Source organism: Mirounga leonina, unplaced genomic scaffold (genome assembly GCF_011800145.1).
Source record: "Mirounga leonina isolate KUSES-001 unplaced genomic scaffold, KU_Mleo_1.0 Mir_99, whole genome shotgun sequence".
Classification (NCBI taxonomy): Eukaryota; Metazoa; Chordata; class Mammalia; order Carnivora; family Phocidae; genus Mirounga; species Mirounga leonina.
In genome coordinates, this window is record NW_023270971.1 from 7,728,717 (window position 1) to 7,746,539 (window position 17,823).

The 17,823-nt window shown below is 40.0% G+C and overlaps 1 protein-coding gene across 1 annotated transcript; it reads right to left on the minus strand.

The window, feature by feature from the left end:
* Nucleotides 1-542: 542 nt before the first annotated feature.
* LOC118006742 (neuromedin-U receptor 2-like) lies at nucleotides 543-14,118 on the minus strand. Its single transcript, XM_034999504.1, has 4 exons — nucleotides 12,940-14,118; nucleotides 6,682-6,766; nucleotides 3,950-4,075; nucleotides 543-998 (listed from the first exon to the last, which is right to left on the minus strand). Exons 1-4 carry the CDS (start codon nucleotides 13,663-13,665, stop codon nucleotides 727-729), a joined length of 1,209 nt encoding a protein of 402 aa, XP_034855395.1. The 5' UTR covers nucleotides 13,666-14,118; the 3' UTR covers nucleotides 543-726.
* Between the last annotated feature and the right edge of the window lie 3,705 nt (nucleotides 14,119-17,823).

Here is a 17,823-nt window from a genome sequence, read left to right on the forward strand (position 1 = left end):
CAGCTAAGTTTGTGTTTGGAATATTTTATGCCTCTTTTGACCCTCTACCATAGCCTTCTCCCACTTTCCATTCTTCTCTAAGTAGAACTTGGATCTGATCCCATTCTGGTGAAGAATGACTGAGAATGAGTTGGGGATCAGGAAGGTGGGAATAATAGTTCTAAGAAGCATCCCCATATTATCAGGAGGACTCTTTGAGTAACAGGCTTCAAAACCCTAATGAATCACATTATAATGACAAAATATGAGGCAGTAGGATAAATACGTTGCTGTGGAAGGACATTGACATGGATCCCTCAAATCAGGTAAAGTAGCATATCATCTACATGTCTCCCTTTTATGTCACACAGGGGCCATCTGTTGTGAGAGTTATAGCCTATCTCAGAGTGTGGATGACTCAGGACAAATTATTTCTCAAAGTGAAAATTACTCAAGGTATAGGTATCATACTTTACTGGTCATGATTTTTCTTTTATTCCATGAGCTAGTGAAGGGGCATGAGTCGGTTAAGATAATGGAAAGCTAACTAAAAATTGTAAGTTCTGGGTTTTAGGTCCAGTTTTAGTAGCAATTTGTTTAACAAAGGAAATCCACACACATTAGAAATGGGTATATAAGTTCTAAGACTCATTTTATCTCCCTACTCTCATATCAGAAGCCATAAATTATGGGTGTCCTTCCCTACAGTAAGGCAGCATAAAGGAATGTCAACTCTGAGCATTCCTTTTATGGTGCCTGTCCAGTACAGAGGGTTGTGGGCAGGTGAGAGCTGCGGATAGACAACTGACAAGGAAACTGGGGACCTGCATCTTCAGTCAGGTCCACAAGGTGACATTCTGTCAGGAAGATGTTCCGCTGGGCAGGTGGCCCCTGTGGGTGGTGCTGGGAGTGCCCCTGTTTGCAAGGAGAGATCACATTCCAGAATGCTGCCCGGAAGCGGTGAGAGAGTAGGTTATAGATAATGGGGTTGACGGCTGAGCTCAGGTAGAAGAAGACACCTGGAACACAGGAGATTAAAAAAACAGACACACTGAGGAGAAATTGAGTGAGAGGCATGATAGAGAGAAGCATAAATATTTAACAAAGGCCTCGAATCCCTGCGACTGCCTCTTTTGGAAGTAATAATATAAAAAAGACTCTAATTGAGAATACAAAATACTCTGAATGGATCTACCGCCTGTGTATTTAGGAATCAAACACAGAAAGATTAAAGAGTCTTGCAAAAAGTTTAGGCTGGCATGGGATCTCTCTGAGATGCTTGGCAATTTCCTTTGATCCCCACTTCTTTAATTAAAGAACATGCTCTCATAGCATTAACAAGAGATGCTTAAGTATCAGAGGAAAGAGAGATGTTTTTATCTCATTGGAGCTTTGCTTAAACTTATAATTTGAAACTGCAAGTAATAGAGGAATGGTAAATCAGTTAAGGCATAGTCCCTGCTGATATTTCTTATGATGCTAACTATCTCTTCAAAAAAATATTCCCCAAAGTCCCTTTCCTACCTAGCCTTTCCCCTTGATGGCTCTTCCCACCTTCCAACTTTATTAAATAATTGTATTTTGCCATTTGTTTTCTTCACCAAATGCCTTGTACACTGCCATTTTCCTCTTTGGTATACACACTTCTCTTATTACTACATCCTATTTTATTTCCCCAACGCCCAAGATGGGCCTAAGGTTGAGAATTGGAGGACTTCATTTATGATCTTGGCCCTTGCTTGTTCTGTGACCTTAGATGGATCTGGCATTACAATTCTTTTCTCTGCCAAATGGGAGTGGGCAAACCATCCTAACCCACCTCCCTGGATTACTGTGAGGATAAAGTTGAGATGCTATCCACAGAGGGACTGAGAATGGCTAAGAATATAAAATAAGTGATAGGTACTGTCAATAACATATTCATGATTGTCCTCATTTACATAGTTCAGGGCATACAGAGTGGCATATGCCCTCCACACAGAACTGGGCAGGGAGGAATACAGAAGAAGAATATTTCTGTGGACTGTTAATTCATTCAATAAATTCTTATTTTGTGCCAGAAACTTTGAGGCACATTGGTAGGTAGTAGATTTAGACTTTGTTCTCTAAGGATAGGGAACAGTATTACAGAGAAATAATCTATGCCTAACTTAAGCAGTTGACAGAGGAACAATACCAAACTGTATCTGTTAAGAGCAAAATATGTGATACTAACAGTCATCCTATGGAAATTCACATGATAGCATAAACACAAGGACTATAATGATCATGAAGGATTTAATGGTAGCGAGTGATTGAACATTAACCAGCCCCTGAAGCAGGCAGGAGATAGCTGGGGAAGAGAGGAGAGAGCACTGCTGGTAGAAGGCATAGCCTGTGCAAATGTTCAGAGACAGGAATAGTTACATTGGACAGGAATAATGCAGAATCTGCAGAACTCTCTAATTAACCAGTCTGACAAATGCATGGCTTATGAACGGAAATACATAACTTGATCAAAAGGCAAGTTGGAGGCCTTTTTTTGGTAGCATTTAAGAGGTGTAGACTTCAGCTGGTTGACAATGTGGGGAAGAGAGAGATGATATTTTAACAGGAAAATGTTAATATAAATGCTGTAATTTGGAAATCTTAAAATGGTTGTCTTGATGCATCTGGAGATGTAGAGTCAACTAGTCAAGTCTCATGTGATCTTGTGCTGTTCTCCAATTTATTTTATCACTTTCGTTTTTCTCAGCTTAATCACAAAGATAAGCTAAGAGCTATAAATATTTTTGAGATTTCACCCAGAATTCATAATTAATTTAACATGGAGGAAAGTACTAATGTCCAGGTATAAACTGTTCACAAGCCCTGCTGAGTACAAAAGAGAGGGTGATTGAAAACAGATAATATACATGGCGTTCAATACTCCTATGAACATTGTGGTCTTTGCTTTATGCACACGTCGAGCTTCCCGCACACAGGTTGCTCTTCTCTTTCTTCTCTGGTGATGTCTCTGATCATCTAAAGAGCTTGTAGAACCAGCCAGTGACTCACTGAAGTAGGGGGACAAGGTGGTCTGCACCTAAGTCTAACAGTCACACTAGCTAAGAAAGAAGGACTTGGGTGACCATTCTTTGTTCCACTTTGGAGTAAAAAGCCCTGAACTTGAAGTTGGGTGACTTGGGTTGGAATGCTGTTTTTACCATTGGCCAGCCAAATGACTTTGGGCAGGTGAGTTCTTTTTTGTGGAACTGTTCTTTCAGCTGTGAAATGGTGATGATAACATCTACTTGTTGTGATGATTATAGAAAGGTATGTAGTATTGTGCAGCTTAAAAAGCTATTATTTCATTTACTTCTTACCATCAGCCTATGGGTTGTATAGAGTAGGCATTATCGCCATTTTACAGTTGAGGAAACTTTGACATGAAAGAGGCCCCGTTCTTCAGATCACTCCGAATATTAACGATGGGAGTGAGATGCAAATCCAGGTCCTCTGATTTAATGACCTTTCCACCACTCTTTTCACCGAATTCCATGGTATCCTTCACAAGCAGCATTAAAGTAGCCTAAAAGAAGACCTTGATACCTTTGGTTGGCTTTCATGAGGATCTAACACTTGCTGAAGATAATATGAGATTTCAGGGATTAAACATGGATGTTTAATTAATAAGAACCAATTCAATCATGTGGTCATTGGAAGTAAAACAAAGGAATCACCTCTTAGACCATTTTCCTGCTGTAATCATCATGCTTAGAGTTGAGGTCTTCAATAAAGTAGCATCTAAAACACTGATCTGGTATATTTCTTTTGGACCCATAATATACCTAATCAATATACGAATAAAATAAAAATCAAATGTGTTCTTTATTGTATGGTGGGTCTCCATAATCATAGTATATCCAATAGAACCTATTGCTCTAAGCAAGATGATGCAGCTGCAATTACCTGAACACGTGTGATGCAACCAAACCAGCCAAGATTTTACCTGACACCACATGGATGAGATTGAACGCAGCAGCCAGGGATTCAGTCCACTCCTCCACAAAGCTGAAGAAGAGCCGATCAATGTGGAATGGGGCCCAACAGAGAGCAAACACTAAGACCAAGACAACTGGAAAAGGATGATGAATGAGAGAGCAAAAGACAGTCAAAGCAAGGATAGGTATGCAATGCCCACTCTGAGTCCGTCCATTCCTTCTAACATTCCTCCCCCCCATCTTTCCTAAGCTATCATTTTAATGGACCATCTAGATCGTAATGAGCCTTCACATCGAATATTTACACATGAGAATGAATTGTATAGGATTTAGAATCAGCTTTCCATATGATTGTACAAGATTTCTTGTATAATTTAAGTTTACTTTGGAACACTTAAAATAGTATTGACTTTATTCAAAGTTCTAAAAACATTCTATTGTGGAAAATATGTTGCAAGAAGATTGTTGGAACCACATAAACTGGTTATAGAAATAAAGTGATTGGGTTCAAGCAATTGGTGTTTTTTAAAGTCATAGATTAATAACAACTATTAATATAGGATGTAGTATAAATGTATGAATTTATCTTGTTACTCTAGAAAGAATTAGAAACTTCTGTGAATTCAGTCATTCTGTAAGGGGTGGGAGGGACATAAAGAAAGAGAAGAATCAGGAGCATAATACTGCTTTACAAGCATCTTTTGATTGGGATGGGGATGTGTCTATTATATTATAACTTTCTAGATTACAGATTTCCTTCCAATACTTTTTATTTTTATTTTGAAATAATTATAGATTCACAGAAATATACTATTGCCCAGTTTTTGTTTTTTTTTTTTGTTTTTTTTTTGTTTTTTTTTTTAGCTCCCAAGACAGAGATTAGTGCTACCATAGTTTCTCTTCGGGGCATTCAATCTTCACCAATATAAATATGTAAATATATTTTTTCTCTTCTGAAGTTATATAATACTTTTATTTCCCAAGACATGATGCTGGAGATTTGCCTCAGAACAATCTTGTAGGGGCTAAGGAAGAGATAGGAATATAGATGAAACAAGATTAGCTATGAGTTGATAATGTTTGAAGCTGGGTGATGGGTGTTTATTTTACAATTCTCTGAACTTGTGAGCACATTTGAAGTTTCCAGAGTAAATGGTACATATAGTTGCTGTTAGCAGTAAACATATTCGGAGTAAGCGGTCTGCCTGTCTGTTATGATTGCAAGAATACCTGAAAGATTCTTCTGAGTTTACCCCCCAAAGAAAGGTCCCTAATCTGCTCACTATTGCCTACTATTCCCTTTAGGTAAAAATTTAATTAGTGTTGGGCTGCCTGGGTGGGCTCAGTAGGTCAAGTGTCCAACTCTTGATTTCAAGTCAGGTCATGATCTCAGGGTCAGGAGGTCGAGCCCCTCATTGCTCAGCAGGGAGTCTGCTCTGGATTCTTTCTCTCTCTCTGCCCTTCCCCCTCCCCCCAGTGCTCTCTTTCTCTCTCTCTCTCTCTCATAAATAAATAAATCTTTAAAAAAATGTAGTTACTGTTAAAATCGAACTCTACCCCCCAAAGACAAATAAATATTGTATATTTTATCACCGTGACTTTAATGTGAGTGTACTCTTTTGCGAGCAGATTATGATCAAGGAGAAAGGGAAGAGGGAGATAATGAAGACATGGGATTTCTTAATAGGGAAAGTCAGATGCCAACAGAAGCTAAACAATTTCCAAGAAGATGACTATTAGACAAACTTTAGTGACTTCACAGTTTTTTTGTTCATAAATACCACACAGTTACAGTGAGTGCTTTATATGCATATTAGCCTGAAGGATTTGTTTCTTCCAAACCTTAGGTTTTGACTTGGGAAGTTTATTATAAATCTCCTTTCTCATCAATATCTCTCATACCCTAGTGTAGGATCATATATTTTTATAACATTCTTTTGGGAGAGTGTAGATCAGTGCCTGGATTTTTAAAATATTTTATCTATGCAAAAGAGTGTACTTTTTTAATATAAAATGATACAATATTATAGGCGGGATGACTGTTTACTCTTGGCCAGATGTTCTTAATCTGGAATTAAAAGGGAGTCCAAGGATGGTTGTCAGGAGGTGCATGATCCCCTGAAATGGATTCTAAAATGTTTTGTGTATGTATATTTGTACATTTTCTGAGTGTAGAGTCCACAGCTTTCATCATATATTTTTTAAAAAACTTATAACTCAAAATAGGTTAAAAGTCACCCACTCATTTTATTTTATTTTTTAAGATTTACTTATTTATTTTAGAGAGAGAGGTGGGGGAGGAGCAGAGGGAGAGGGAGAGAGAATCTTAAGCAGACTCCTTGCTGAACACGGAGCTGACTCAGAGCTCCATCTCATGACCTGAGCTGAAACCAAGAATCAGACACTAAACCAACTGAGCCACCCAGGCGCCCTCACCTGCTCATTTTAGAGAGGAAAAGAAATGCTCAAAATCTCAGAGAGTGAGATTTACAGAGTGAGATTTATGGAATACCACACAGAGTGTATTGCAAGGATGCAATTTAGTGCATTGTTTGAGGGTTGAAAACTATAAAATAGAAACAAAACAGGTCCTAGGAGCTTGGGAAAAACCGAGGTTTTGATGTTACGTTTCAGGAGAATTTTTATTCTGATCCCAGCAGCACTTTCTCAGTACTAGATGCAACTCCTTTGCTTTCACAAACAAACAAACAAACAAACCTGAACAAAGTGGAGGACTTACACAGCATTTTGGTGACTGATTTTCTGGCTGATCTTTGAATATTTGCAGTCACTTCATCCGCCCCAAGGAGTTGGTCTTTTTTTAGCTGCAAGGGAAGTGGAAAAAGATACTAAGGGAGGGAAACATTGTTTCCTTCTGTCAAGATCCCAGAAGTGTAACTCTAACACTCATTTTGCAGACAAAAATCTGGGAGTTAAAGAAACGTAAGACTTTGTCAAATGTTTAACAGTAAATTGGAGGTGAAGTTGGATCTGAGTCACCTAACTCAACTGGACTGATGGTTGTGGCTACCTTGCAAAGCTTCTATGTATCATATGCTATTCTAGAGAACCCTAGTTGTGCAGTATATTAATAGGTATTCCATGAAAAGTGTGAAATCTAAAGTAAAAAATGTTAGGCTTTTTCATTCATTCATTCATTCATTCATTCAATAATTATTAGAATGGAATCCCTCTGCTATAGGGTGGGTAGGCACTAGAAAACAAAATGGATATTGTTCCTGCTTCATAAAGTTTATAGTCTTTATTGTGGATCTTCTCAGAGCCTTTAATGTGCTTGATGGACATTATGAACATCTTCTTGGGGGTTTGTGTATCATCCTTCCCCCATCCCCACTTTCCACACCCCACATCTCCCATCTCAACCTCAAGGGAGATAGTGCTTCTTTGACTCAACAATATCCCCTCTGACCCAACCCTTTTCAGTGGAATCTCTAGTATATCTTGAGGAGCACAATTTGGAAAAATCTGTGTTACTAGTATTACTGATAAGAGTGCCTATGTTTCTGAGTTTAGATGTTAAAATATACTCATCCTGTTGCAAGATGTGGTGATCCATGAAGAAGTATCTAAAAATATCAAATATTAACACTACATGTGCATGCAATTTTCCCTACCCTGTTCAAGTCCCATCTACTCTTGAAGACTCTGGTGGCCACTGTAGCCCATTTTCTTCTCCTTCCTCTGAACTCCCATAGCACTGAAGATCTGCATCATTCACCTAGCTGTAGAATTTTCTTCTCTTTAATTCACATATTTTTAGTTTTGGAGGATATACAACCAGATGAAGAAAGCTTTAAGGACTCATGATAAACTACCATCAAGCATCTAGAAGATAGTACATTATGTATTTGTGATTGATTCTCTAGTATTGATTCTCTTCTTCTCCTACCAGTGGTACCCTGATTTTGCTTTAGGGAATTTAGTCCTTCTGCATTGCTAGTCATTAATTTGGATGGGAATGATCCCACCTCCAGCTCCAGGTTCAGAACATGAACAATGTAGCTACGATCCATCAATCACAGTGACTGCATAATTGGAATCAAAGCGATTTCAGATACTTGCTTGTACTTCTAGGAATGGAAGTTTTATTTCTCTTTCACTGGGAGCCTTCTTGTTCTCTGCATGTGAGTTCTGGAATACAAGAGCTACTTTTTTTCCCCACCATGAGGAAAGTACTTGGAACCACCAATGGCCTTCTGTGAGGATCTTGAGGTTAAAATCAACAGTATAAAAAGAAGAGCAAAGAAACAGAAATAAAGCTAGGTCTTTGAGAACATTGTGTGTTTTATGGGATTAATCATCATCAAGAGCCAGCTCTACCTCTTGACTTCTCAGGTCTCTACTTCCCATCATATTTTGCCAGATTGAGTTGGGGTTCCTTCATTAGCACCGTAGAAAATTCTGACACACTGATCAAGGGCATCAGGTGGAAAGAAAGCTCAACTTACTCTATATAGTCTTGGGTAGATATATGGAAGATGTATTCCAATTCAAGATAAAAAAGAGATTGATGTGGTTATGTGCAACAGTAGAGCAAACCGCTTTAAGAATCAGCTTCCTGGGCTGGATGGCATTTTTACAGAATACTTTAGAGAAGGTATTTAAAATTAAATAAGACTTGGACGGGAAGGTCATTAAAACTTGCCTCCAAAGTTCAACAAAGGAATATCTTGTCTGTCTAACAAACATGTTAGCTCCTAGAAGTCAGGTAGCTCTCGGGACCACACCAGTCCTGAAGCATCCACTTGGATGATTAACAAACCTGACCATCTGTCTCTGAATATACTGGTGCTCTCTATATACACCTGTGTCTTCACAAAGTGAGGGATTAAAGTTCCTGTGAGATTTGACTCTTCAGAGGTCACCTAGAACTTGGAGAGAAAGAAGGGAAAATACTGTGCAGTTATTAGGAATAGATGGGATGAAACTGAAGATAAGAAGTTATAAACATAATGTAAAACAAAATAATTCAGGTGGAGCATTCATCTCAGTGCTCGGCACGTGATACTCAGTAAGTTATATATAACTATGGTCATTCTGATTATTGTCTTCCTTTTACTCGAAAGACATTATAAAAACTGAATTTTGAGGAAACTGTTATTTATTTATATCTGTGGTCCCACTCATGTGGATTACTGAGTCCCTTTCAGAAATTCTCTTTCTCATGGTACTGCTCACCCATAAGCAGCACTTTTGTTGAGACAAAGAAGCAGCCAGATGCAGAGACAAAAACAAAACAAAACAAAACAAAACAAAAAACCTTTATATTTAAGGTAAGAGTAATAAATCAAACTGCAAATCTTATTAGCTCATCATCAATTAAATCTACTAAAGGTTCTAATTGTTTCATACCATTTTTAAAAATTTGTCATTGTTACAAGATAGTTATCCCAGTATTTGATTTCAGTCCATAATTAAGAACAATGAAAAACTATTGGGATCTCTTAGTCCCTTCTGTGGGTGGGTTTAACAGTTTTCCTTGGTAATTTCTCTACTTCAAGGAACAATTTCCTTAAACATAAAGCAAACAGTCCATACAGTTCTTTCATGAACAGGCTTTCTGTACAGTGTAGTTTGCAATGAAAAGAAAATTATAAATGTATTAATCATTGCTTACTTTTCAGCTTCTGTAGGTTTTAGTGACACAACTAGCCAAAGAGAGGGAGAGTGAAAAACTGATTTATGCATTGTATACATTATTTCAACAGAATCTGAAGCCCTCTACTATTCTAGTAGAATAGAATCCAAACAATTTGTCTAGCCAATATTAAATACTGCTTTATGTTTGGATACTTTTATTTCCCTTCAGATGTTTAGCAAAGTAGATATTCAACTGTTAAGTATTCTCTCCACTTCTGAACTTTTATTTTAAAAGTGAAGATACAAAAAGAGTGAAAAATTGTGGTTACTGTATTGGAAGCTCAGAGATCTTCCTACCCCACTCTCCTTAGCTGTGTAAGATAAAAGGGCACCTGGGTGGCTCAGTTGGTTAAGCTGTGTAAGATAAAAGGTGAGGGGGGAGGTCAATGGGGCTGACTTAGGTTGATATATTATGCTGATCAGTTGTTTATATGATTATAATCATTCCAGCAGATGTTTAGTGTGTGGAGACCAAGCTTCAGAATACCAAAATATAATCCTAGCTTTTGTGTAAATATTTCTACAATCTGAACAAAATCTGTTTATTTGAAAAAATTAGTGCAACTCTGTTTGGCATGGCTGGATTCTGCTACAATTCATAATCCATCTTCTTCGATTCAAGTGTTAATGCTGCATGCAGAATTACAAGTACTAGGTGAGAGCTCCAAAAGAACTTCCTCTCAGAGAGAAAGAAACTTGCCCTGGGATTGTCTGTTTTCCCTCTCTAACATGTTCTAACCTTGGAGAGCAGCTTAGTGGATACTCATGTGCTGGAATGATGCAGCAGCCCTGAATGCTCAGCTTTGAACACACATATGGGCTCCCCTCCTTCCTTGGTCCTGGGATTTCATCAGTCTTAGGGTTTTTTTGCCTTCTGAAGGCAGTGAGTGCCAAAGTCAATCATAACTTTAGATTTGCCAAGGGAGTCAATAACTTAATAATCATCAGATTTGCTTAGTCTCTTTTAAATCTCTTAGGTCAAAAAGCTCTTCAAAATAATGTTTCCAACTCTCTTGCTTTCGAAGGTAGAAAAGCTAAAGTCCAGCAATGAGTAAAATAATTTAACTTCATTCATTCATTCATGCATTCATTCATTCAGATTACAGTCTAGTTGGAGAGAAATAAATTAAGGAACCCACAAGTATAGATTATAAATTGTAATAAATGCAATGAAGGAAAATCACCAGGAATCATACCACATACACAGGGACCAGGTGCAGCTAGAGAGTCAGGGAGAACTTCCCTGAGAAAGTGTGGGTGAAGTATGATTTAAAGGATAAGTTAGAGTTAAAAAGCAAAAGGGATTGTGATGGTCAACAGTAGGAATATTTCAGGCAATGATATAGCAAAAGGTACAGCATTTGCAAAGGCCGTGAAGCCAATGCCATAGACTAGGGCCTATTTCTTCTGACTGTTAGTCTACAGATCTTTAAATTCCTCTAGCAGTGACTTACTAAGCAGATAGTTCCTTCCCTGGTGTCCCCTGGGTAACAGTTCATCCTTCCTGAGAATAGGAATGTTATAAGTTGCACTATACACACAAACCAAACTAGTAGTTGCTAAGCTGTTGTCTGAGCTCTCACTTAGCTCCTGATACAAGGTGCCTATAGGTTCATGACAATAAAACAAAGTGAAACACAAGGTAATTGGTTGGGGGTAGAGGGTATGTGCTTCCTACTCAAAGTTAAATACTTCTTCCAAATTAACCCAAGATAAATGATTGGTTGGTGTCGGACAAAATGGTATTGGTCAGTTCGGGGTGAGATTTCTCATAGGGCTTATGATATTTGGAATCATGCAGAAGTCCTTTCCCTCCAGTGATATACACAGGGCATCCTAAGACACTGCAAGCTAGTCTGGGGTGACATGCGTCTCTCGGTGTAGAGGGCCCAGCCCTCTAAGAGGAGATTGGCAAAACTCTCTGCCTGATTAAATTCACTCCTGTGTTCAGACATCTGTGGTTCTTGGAACTTGTTCTTCCTACTTGGACTCTGCTGCTCACCTTGGGCACAGCAGATATGGAAACGGACCATTGCGGGGCACCCGTTTCTGACATTCCCCTTCCCAGAGATGCACTGAGATGGGAGTACATTAATTGTCACAGAATACGTGGTGGCAGAGCCGTCTGGAAGCAGATGATGTGAATGTGATGTATGATTTGTTTTCCCTTCATTTATAATTCACGTTGCTCCTGCTCACAGATTTTTTTTTTTCCTCCTTTTTTTAAGTTATCACAAACTGTTAGAGCTATCAGGAGCCTTAGATATAATCTAATGTGACCTTTTCATTTTATAAATGTGAAAACTAACTCCAGGAGAGAATTGTGTGGCTTGCCTAAAAGTGTGTTTTATGTGGGCTTTAGACCTGGGAGTCTAAATGGTCCCAAGACTGCTTCCTACACAAGCTGCCTCCTTAAATGGGCATAAAGCTGTCACAGTTAGATTTCATCTCTATGAATTTGGATGCAGAATATACCAGGAGAGGAATTATATAGACTCACTACTACCTTCACCAAAAGTAGTTTCTTTCAGCTAATTTAGATCCTAAAAAAGGGGAAAAAATCAGTTTACCACCATGAGTATAGGAACCTCTAATTATTAGGTATGTTGCAAACTAAGTGACAGTTTTTTATTCATCTCAGCTATCATTTATTCCCACTTTCTTCTACTCTATCTAATGTGCTCTGTTCACGTCCTTGTCCCTCAATTTCCACCTGATCAAGAGAAATCCAAGTTGGTCCCTCTCAAGCCATATTTTTGCATTTTAGCCTGGTATTTCAACCAAAGGGTCAAAGCAACCGTAAGGGACAGTCTGACTTTAAAATTGTATGTCTGTCTTGGAGTAGAAGATAGGCAGAGATAGCTTATGTTATACTCTGGCCAAGTTGGTCCAGAGGAAAATTTCGATGCAGGCAGTAGATGGGGGCAGGAGACAACAGGATGTGGAACAGTCCCTCCAGGGGTGGCCACCTTGCGCTGTTTAAAACAAGGCTCCACCTCAGACCTACTCAATCAGAATTTCCCTGGGGCAGGGGCCTGCACATTGATACACATAGTAAGATTTCTAGGTGATCTGTAGAACTCCTAGGTTTGAAAGCCACAGGCACAGAGGAAGAATAATGGAAAGTGAGTTAAAGGAAATGGTTTATAGTTGTGGTTAGTATTTGCCTAATTTTGAGGCTACTCCTTTAACTTCTGTTTCCCCTTTAGGCTCATTCTGTTTTTCTCTATACTTCCTTCCAATTCTGAATTTCTCCAATTCTAAGTTTTTCCTCTGAACTTCGAGTCAGTGAGAGAAGAAGGGATGCTGCCCTAAGCCAGCGAGCTTGGATACTCACTTTGAGGCCCATAATGTAGTAGAGGACACTGATGACAATCATGGGGAGGATGTAGAAGAGGAAGGAAGTGACCTGGATGATGAAATTGTAGATCCATATGGGCTTGATGACCGCACAGGTGGCAGAGCCTGGGACCAGGGACCCGTTAGGGAAGTAGTGGACCTTGATGCCGTGAATGCTGGTGTTGGGCAGAGAGAAGAGAACGGAGAAGCCCCAGACGATGCCGAGGATCCTGAGAGCCCGCCGCCGGGTGCACTTCAGCTTGGCGCGGAACGGGTGGAGGATGGCCACGTAGCGCTCCACGCTCACCGTGGTGACGCTGAGGATGGAGGCAAAGCACACCGTCTCAAAGAGGGCCGTCTTGAAGTAGCAGCCCACGAGCCCAAACAGGAAGGGGTAGTTGCGCCACATCTCGTAGACTTCCAGGGGCATCCCAAGGAGCAGGACCAAGAGGTCGGAGACAGCCAAGCTGAAGAGGTAGTAGTTGGTGGGTGTCTTCATAGTCTGGTGCCGAAGAATCACCAGGCACACCAGGAAGTTACCAACGACCCCCACTACAAAAATCAGTGCATACACTGCAGTCACTGGGAAGAAGAAGTGGCTGCGGGGAGGTCCATACAGGAAGGCCAGATAGTCCTCGGTGCTGTTCAGGTATTTCTCGGATGGATCTTGCAGTTCCTGCTGGTGGATCCAGGAATCATTCTTGTGTTTTTCCATCACTGACATTAAAATGCAAGACCTGAGACTCTTCTGATATGAGCCTTTGTCCCAGGCTGAGCCAGAAAAGAAAGAGAAAGCAGGCAGGAAAGCACAGACTCAGGGGAAAGAGGGTGGGAGAGTGTGAGTATTTCAGCAAGGTTGGGCTGTTCAAACCCAGATCCCTTTTGAAGAGCTAGAGGCCCCGCCCCTCCACAGTCTGTGGCCCAATGAGTGTGTGTGAGACGCTCAGCAAGAAGACCGCTGGGTCGGAGAGCTGGCTTTGAAGCAGGGAGCTGGAGAGGAGGGGGAGACATTTCTCTGAATTGGAAGGAGCTGGGAAAACAGCTGACACAAACGGTGATGCCCTACCTTAAATACACTGTTTGAGCAGTGCATTTTGCAGAGTTGTGGGAATCCGGGTGGAAATACAAATTAAAGTTGCAGGGTCTTGGTCAGGAGAGTACAAATTTCCATTGATCCTTGTCACCTGCTCAGCATGACAAGAATGGGAGATCAATAGATTTCTCAAGTTATCTTGTTCTGTTGGAAATTCAGGGCTTTCTGGGGAAAGCATGATCAATGTGCCTTTTTTGGTTTGATTGCATCCACAATAGAATCCAAAGCCTGTAAGAACACTTGCACATCACCTAGCCCTGCCTGTTGTCAGTCACTTCAGTGTCTTTTGGCAGTGCCCTTCCTGTCTCAAAAGGCAGTGGGGTTTAGAATCAGGTACATCCATAGAAATCCTGTAAGACATTGGGAACGTTACTCAAATTCTGCCAGCCTCATTTCCTTATCTGTAAATTGTAGATTCATTCACTCTATTTCATTCAACAAATGCTTCTTGAGGATTCACCATGTACTGGGCAATGTTCTGGGCTTTGTAGAAGCATCAGTGAACAAGCAAGACAAAATTTCTGTCATATGGAGCTTTTCTTACAGTAGGAAATTCTGAAAATATACAAGCAAATTAATAATATGATTGAAGATAATAATTTGTGTTTTGAGGAAAAAGGAAATGGGATTATACAAACAAAAGGCTGGAGGTGTTCTCTTATCAAGGGTAGTCAAAGAAAACTTATCTCAGGAGATGTTATTTGGGCTGAGTTCTGAATGATGAAAAGTCAGTCATAAAAGAGCTAAGGGAAGTGCATTCCCAGCAAAAGTAATAGCAAGTGCAAAAGTCCTGAGGCAGTCACAAGCCTGATGCATTTCAGAAACATCAAGAAGACAAATGTAGATGGGACTTAATGAGTAGACAGGAGAGTATGAGTGATTAGCTTGAAGCGACTGGTGGGGACCAGATCATGTAAATTTTTTTAGGATGATATAGCAGACTGCAGAGAGAAATCTTTGGAAAGTTTTGAGCAGAATTAAGAAGGGTAAAGTTTTAATAGGATGTAGGCAGGAGGCTGATACAGTATTCTAAGAAATAGTAATGCCTCGGATTATGGCTTGGAGTACTATGGTAGCAGTAGATTTGGGAGATACCTGAGTTTGGGAATATTTTTGCAAGGGATGGTACCTTATATGATTGTTGAGAAGTTTAAATGAGAGTACTTGTGTTAAAGCACCTTATACTTAAGAGATGCTCACCAAATGTTAATTATTTTTCCCTTTTATTTGTTAAATTGAATGGTAAAACTGAGACTAAAGAGGTCAAGAGGTCAAGTCCAAGAATAATCTGTTGGTCGGGTTGGGGCAGTTTATGCTGCTGTAAGAAATGATATCTCAGTGGTTTAAAACAGTAAAGATTTATTTCTCACACTATGGATTTATCATTGGTCAGCTGGAGGGTCTGTCCTGTGCTGTACTCACTCTAGGATCCAGGCTGGTGGAGTGGTCACTCTCTGGGACTTTGCTGATCATTGCGATAAAAAGTGAGCTCTGGAAGGTCTCAAGTAGGTAATCATAAGCCCCAGCCCAGAAGTGAGTAATACATGGCACCTTTGCTCATAGCTCCCAGCTCTCTGTCCAGGGCTAATCATGCGTATCCATTCAAACACAACACGGGCAGGCAGTGCTCTCTTACCATATTCACAGAAGATGGAGAAGCAGGAAAATTTGCTGAACAGCCTTAACAATGACATACATAGAAAGTCATGGCAGAAGCAGAATTGGAGCCCTCTCATTCATGATGAGCTCTGACGTTGCAATCACTATTAGCAAACTTGAATATATATATTTCTGATCAAGTGTAAGTATTGGGATGCAGTCTCTCATCGAGATGCCGGGCCATTAAAATCATAAGGGTGGACAGTAACAGATGTGAACTCGAGACTGGGACAACGAATTAAAGATTCAAAGGCATCTCTTTTGTGACAGGGGAGGTTTAATCAAATAGAACGGTGTCTAGTAAGGGATGCGAGAACAGGCTTGGTGCAGGGAGATGATGTAGAAGTGATAAAGGTGTGGACTCTAGTGCAGGCTTGGGGTTCACATCCTGGGCATGCCTCTTACTCGCTGTGTAACCACAAGAATCTTATTTAACCTCCTTGAGTCTCAGTTATCCCATCAGCAAAATGAGTAAAATAGTACTGCCTGATAGGATTGTTAGTAGAGTGAAATAGCTTCTGATGAAATGTTTGAGACAGACCGGTGATGGGAATTAAGGAGGGCATGTCCTGCATGGAGCACTGGGTGTTATAGGCAAACAATGAATCATGGAACGCTACATCAAAAACTAATGATGTCATGTATGGGGATTAACATAACATAATAATAAAAAAAAATAAAATGGCACAGTATTTTAAATAAGGATTTAATAGTAAGGTATGTAATAAAATAACGATTTAATAGAAGTGTATTTTTATTGGGGTCAAAAATACTTGAAAGATTTAAAACGGGGAGATGTGTTTGGGAGTGTTCATGTGAAAAGGACTTCTCAGTTTTAATGAACTATCAGTACAGGAGAGCAAGTCAAGGTCGCTGATAAGAAATTATATGCACATCTATTCCCCAGGTTACCTGGGTCTGGATCTGCACTGTCTAGCTATGTGAGGGCGGTGAGACTGAGGAGGGGTTCAGTATCCCAAAGGTAACATTTGATGCAGGTTGGGAATGTTTGGCCTAAAGAAGACTCAGAAGAGTGAAGTGCAATATGAGGGTCACCTTCAAATGTTTGACAATATGTCTGGATGACACCTAAGGCAAGAGGGGGAAGCTGATGTGGAGAAAACCCAAGGAAGCCACAATAGGGAGTCAGTTCCCCTGGAATTTCCTCATAATCAAACAGAAAACCTCTTAGAATTGTTTACCTGAATGAAAAGAAGCTTAAGTTTTTATCCACCAGTTCCTGTCCCCCGTTGTTTAAAGGTTGCTCCTGGGGGCAGTAACTCCCCTACATCTCTAGACTGTTCTTGCTCGTGGGTTGAACAAGCTTCCATGTTGTCAGAGAAGGTTATGGGATAGAGAAATAGAAATGTAGCACGAACTCATGGCGCAACTCTATCAGCAGAGGTAAGTCTGAGCATGCACAGGGCTACTCTTTGTAGCAGTGGCGTCAATCAGGTGGGCTAAGGGGATGTGGTGTGAGGGTACCAGTAGCATCTACTAAAATCTATAAAATAAAAAAAAAAACAATAGCTGGTATTTGTTGAGCTGTTATTCTTCCCAGGCACTCCTTTATGCATCTTACACATATTAGCATATGTAATCTTTACAGTAATCCTGTGAGGTAGGTTCGCTTTTTATCTTTGTGTTACAGGCGAGGGAACAAAGCCCAGCGGTGTGCACTTTGGCAGATTTATAAAAGAGAGAGAAGAGATCCTTGATTAGACTAATTTTCACAGACACCTCTCTGGACTCACAGTTTCCCAGAAAGTCAGTGGGGACTTCTGTGGCAGGAGATGTCACGTATCCAGGAAGAGAATCATGGCGGCTGTTGATTTCTTTCAAAGCTCTTTGATGGAAATAAAATCAGTTTCCACTCCAGTCTCGATGACTTATATTGACTGGAAACAGAGAATGACTAAGGGTGCTTAAACCACCAACAGACGGAGACTTTTAGTAATTACATCTTTATGAAAGTAGGTACCTGAGCAGCATCCAGAATAGACAATTTTCTTTGCAGATCAGAATGTGACTCAGTGAAAGTCAGCACCTGACAGATGGCATGTTTTCAAGGGAGATAAAAGTCAAAAAGTCCTGCCCCAATAATGTTTAAAACCTTACCCCTTTAAGCTC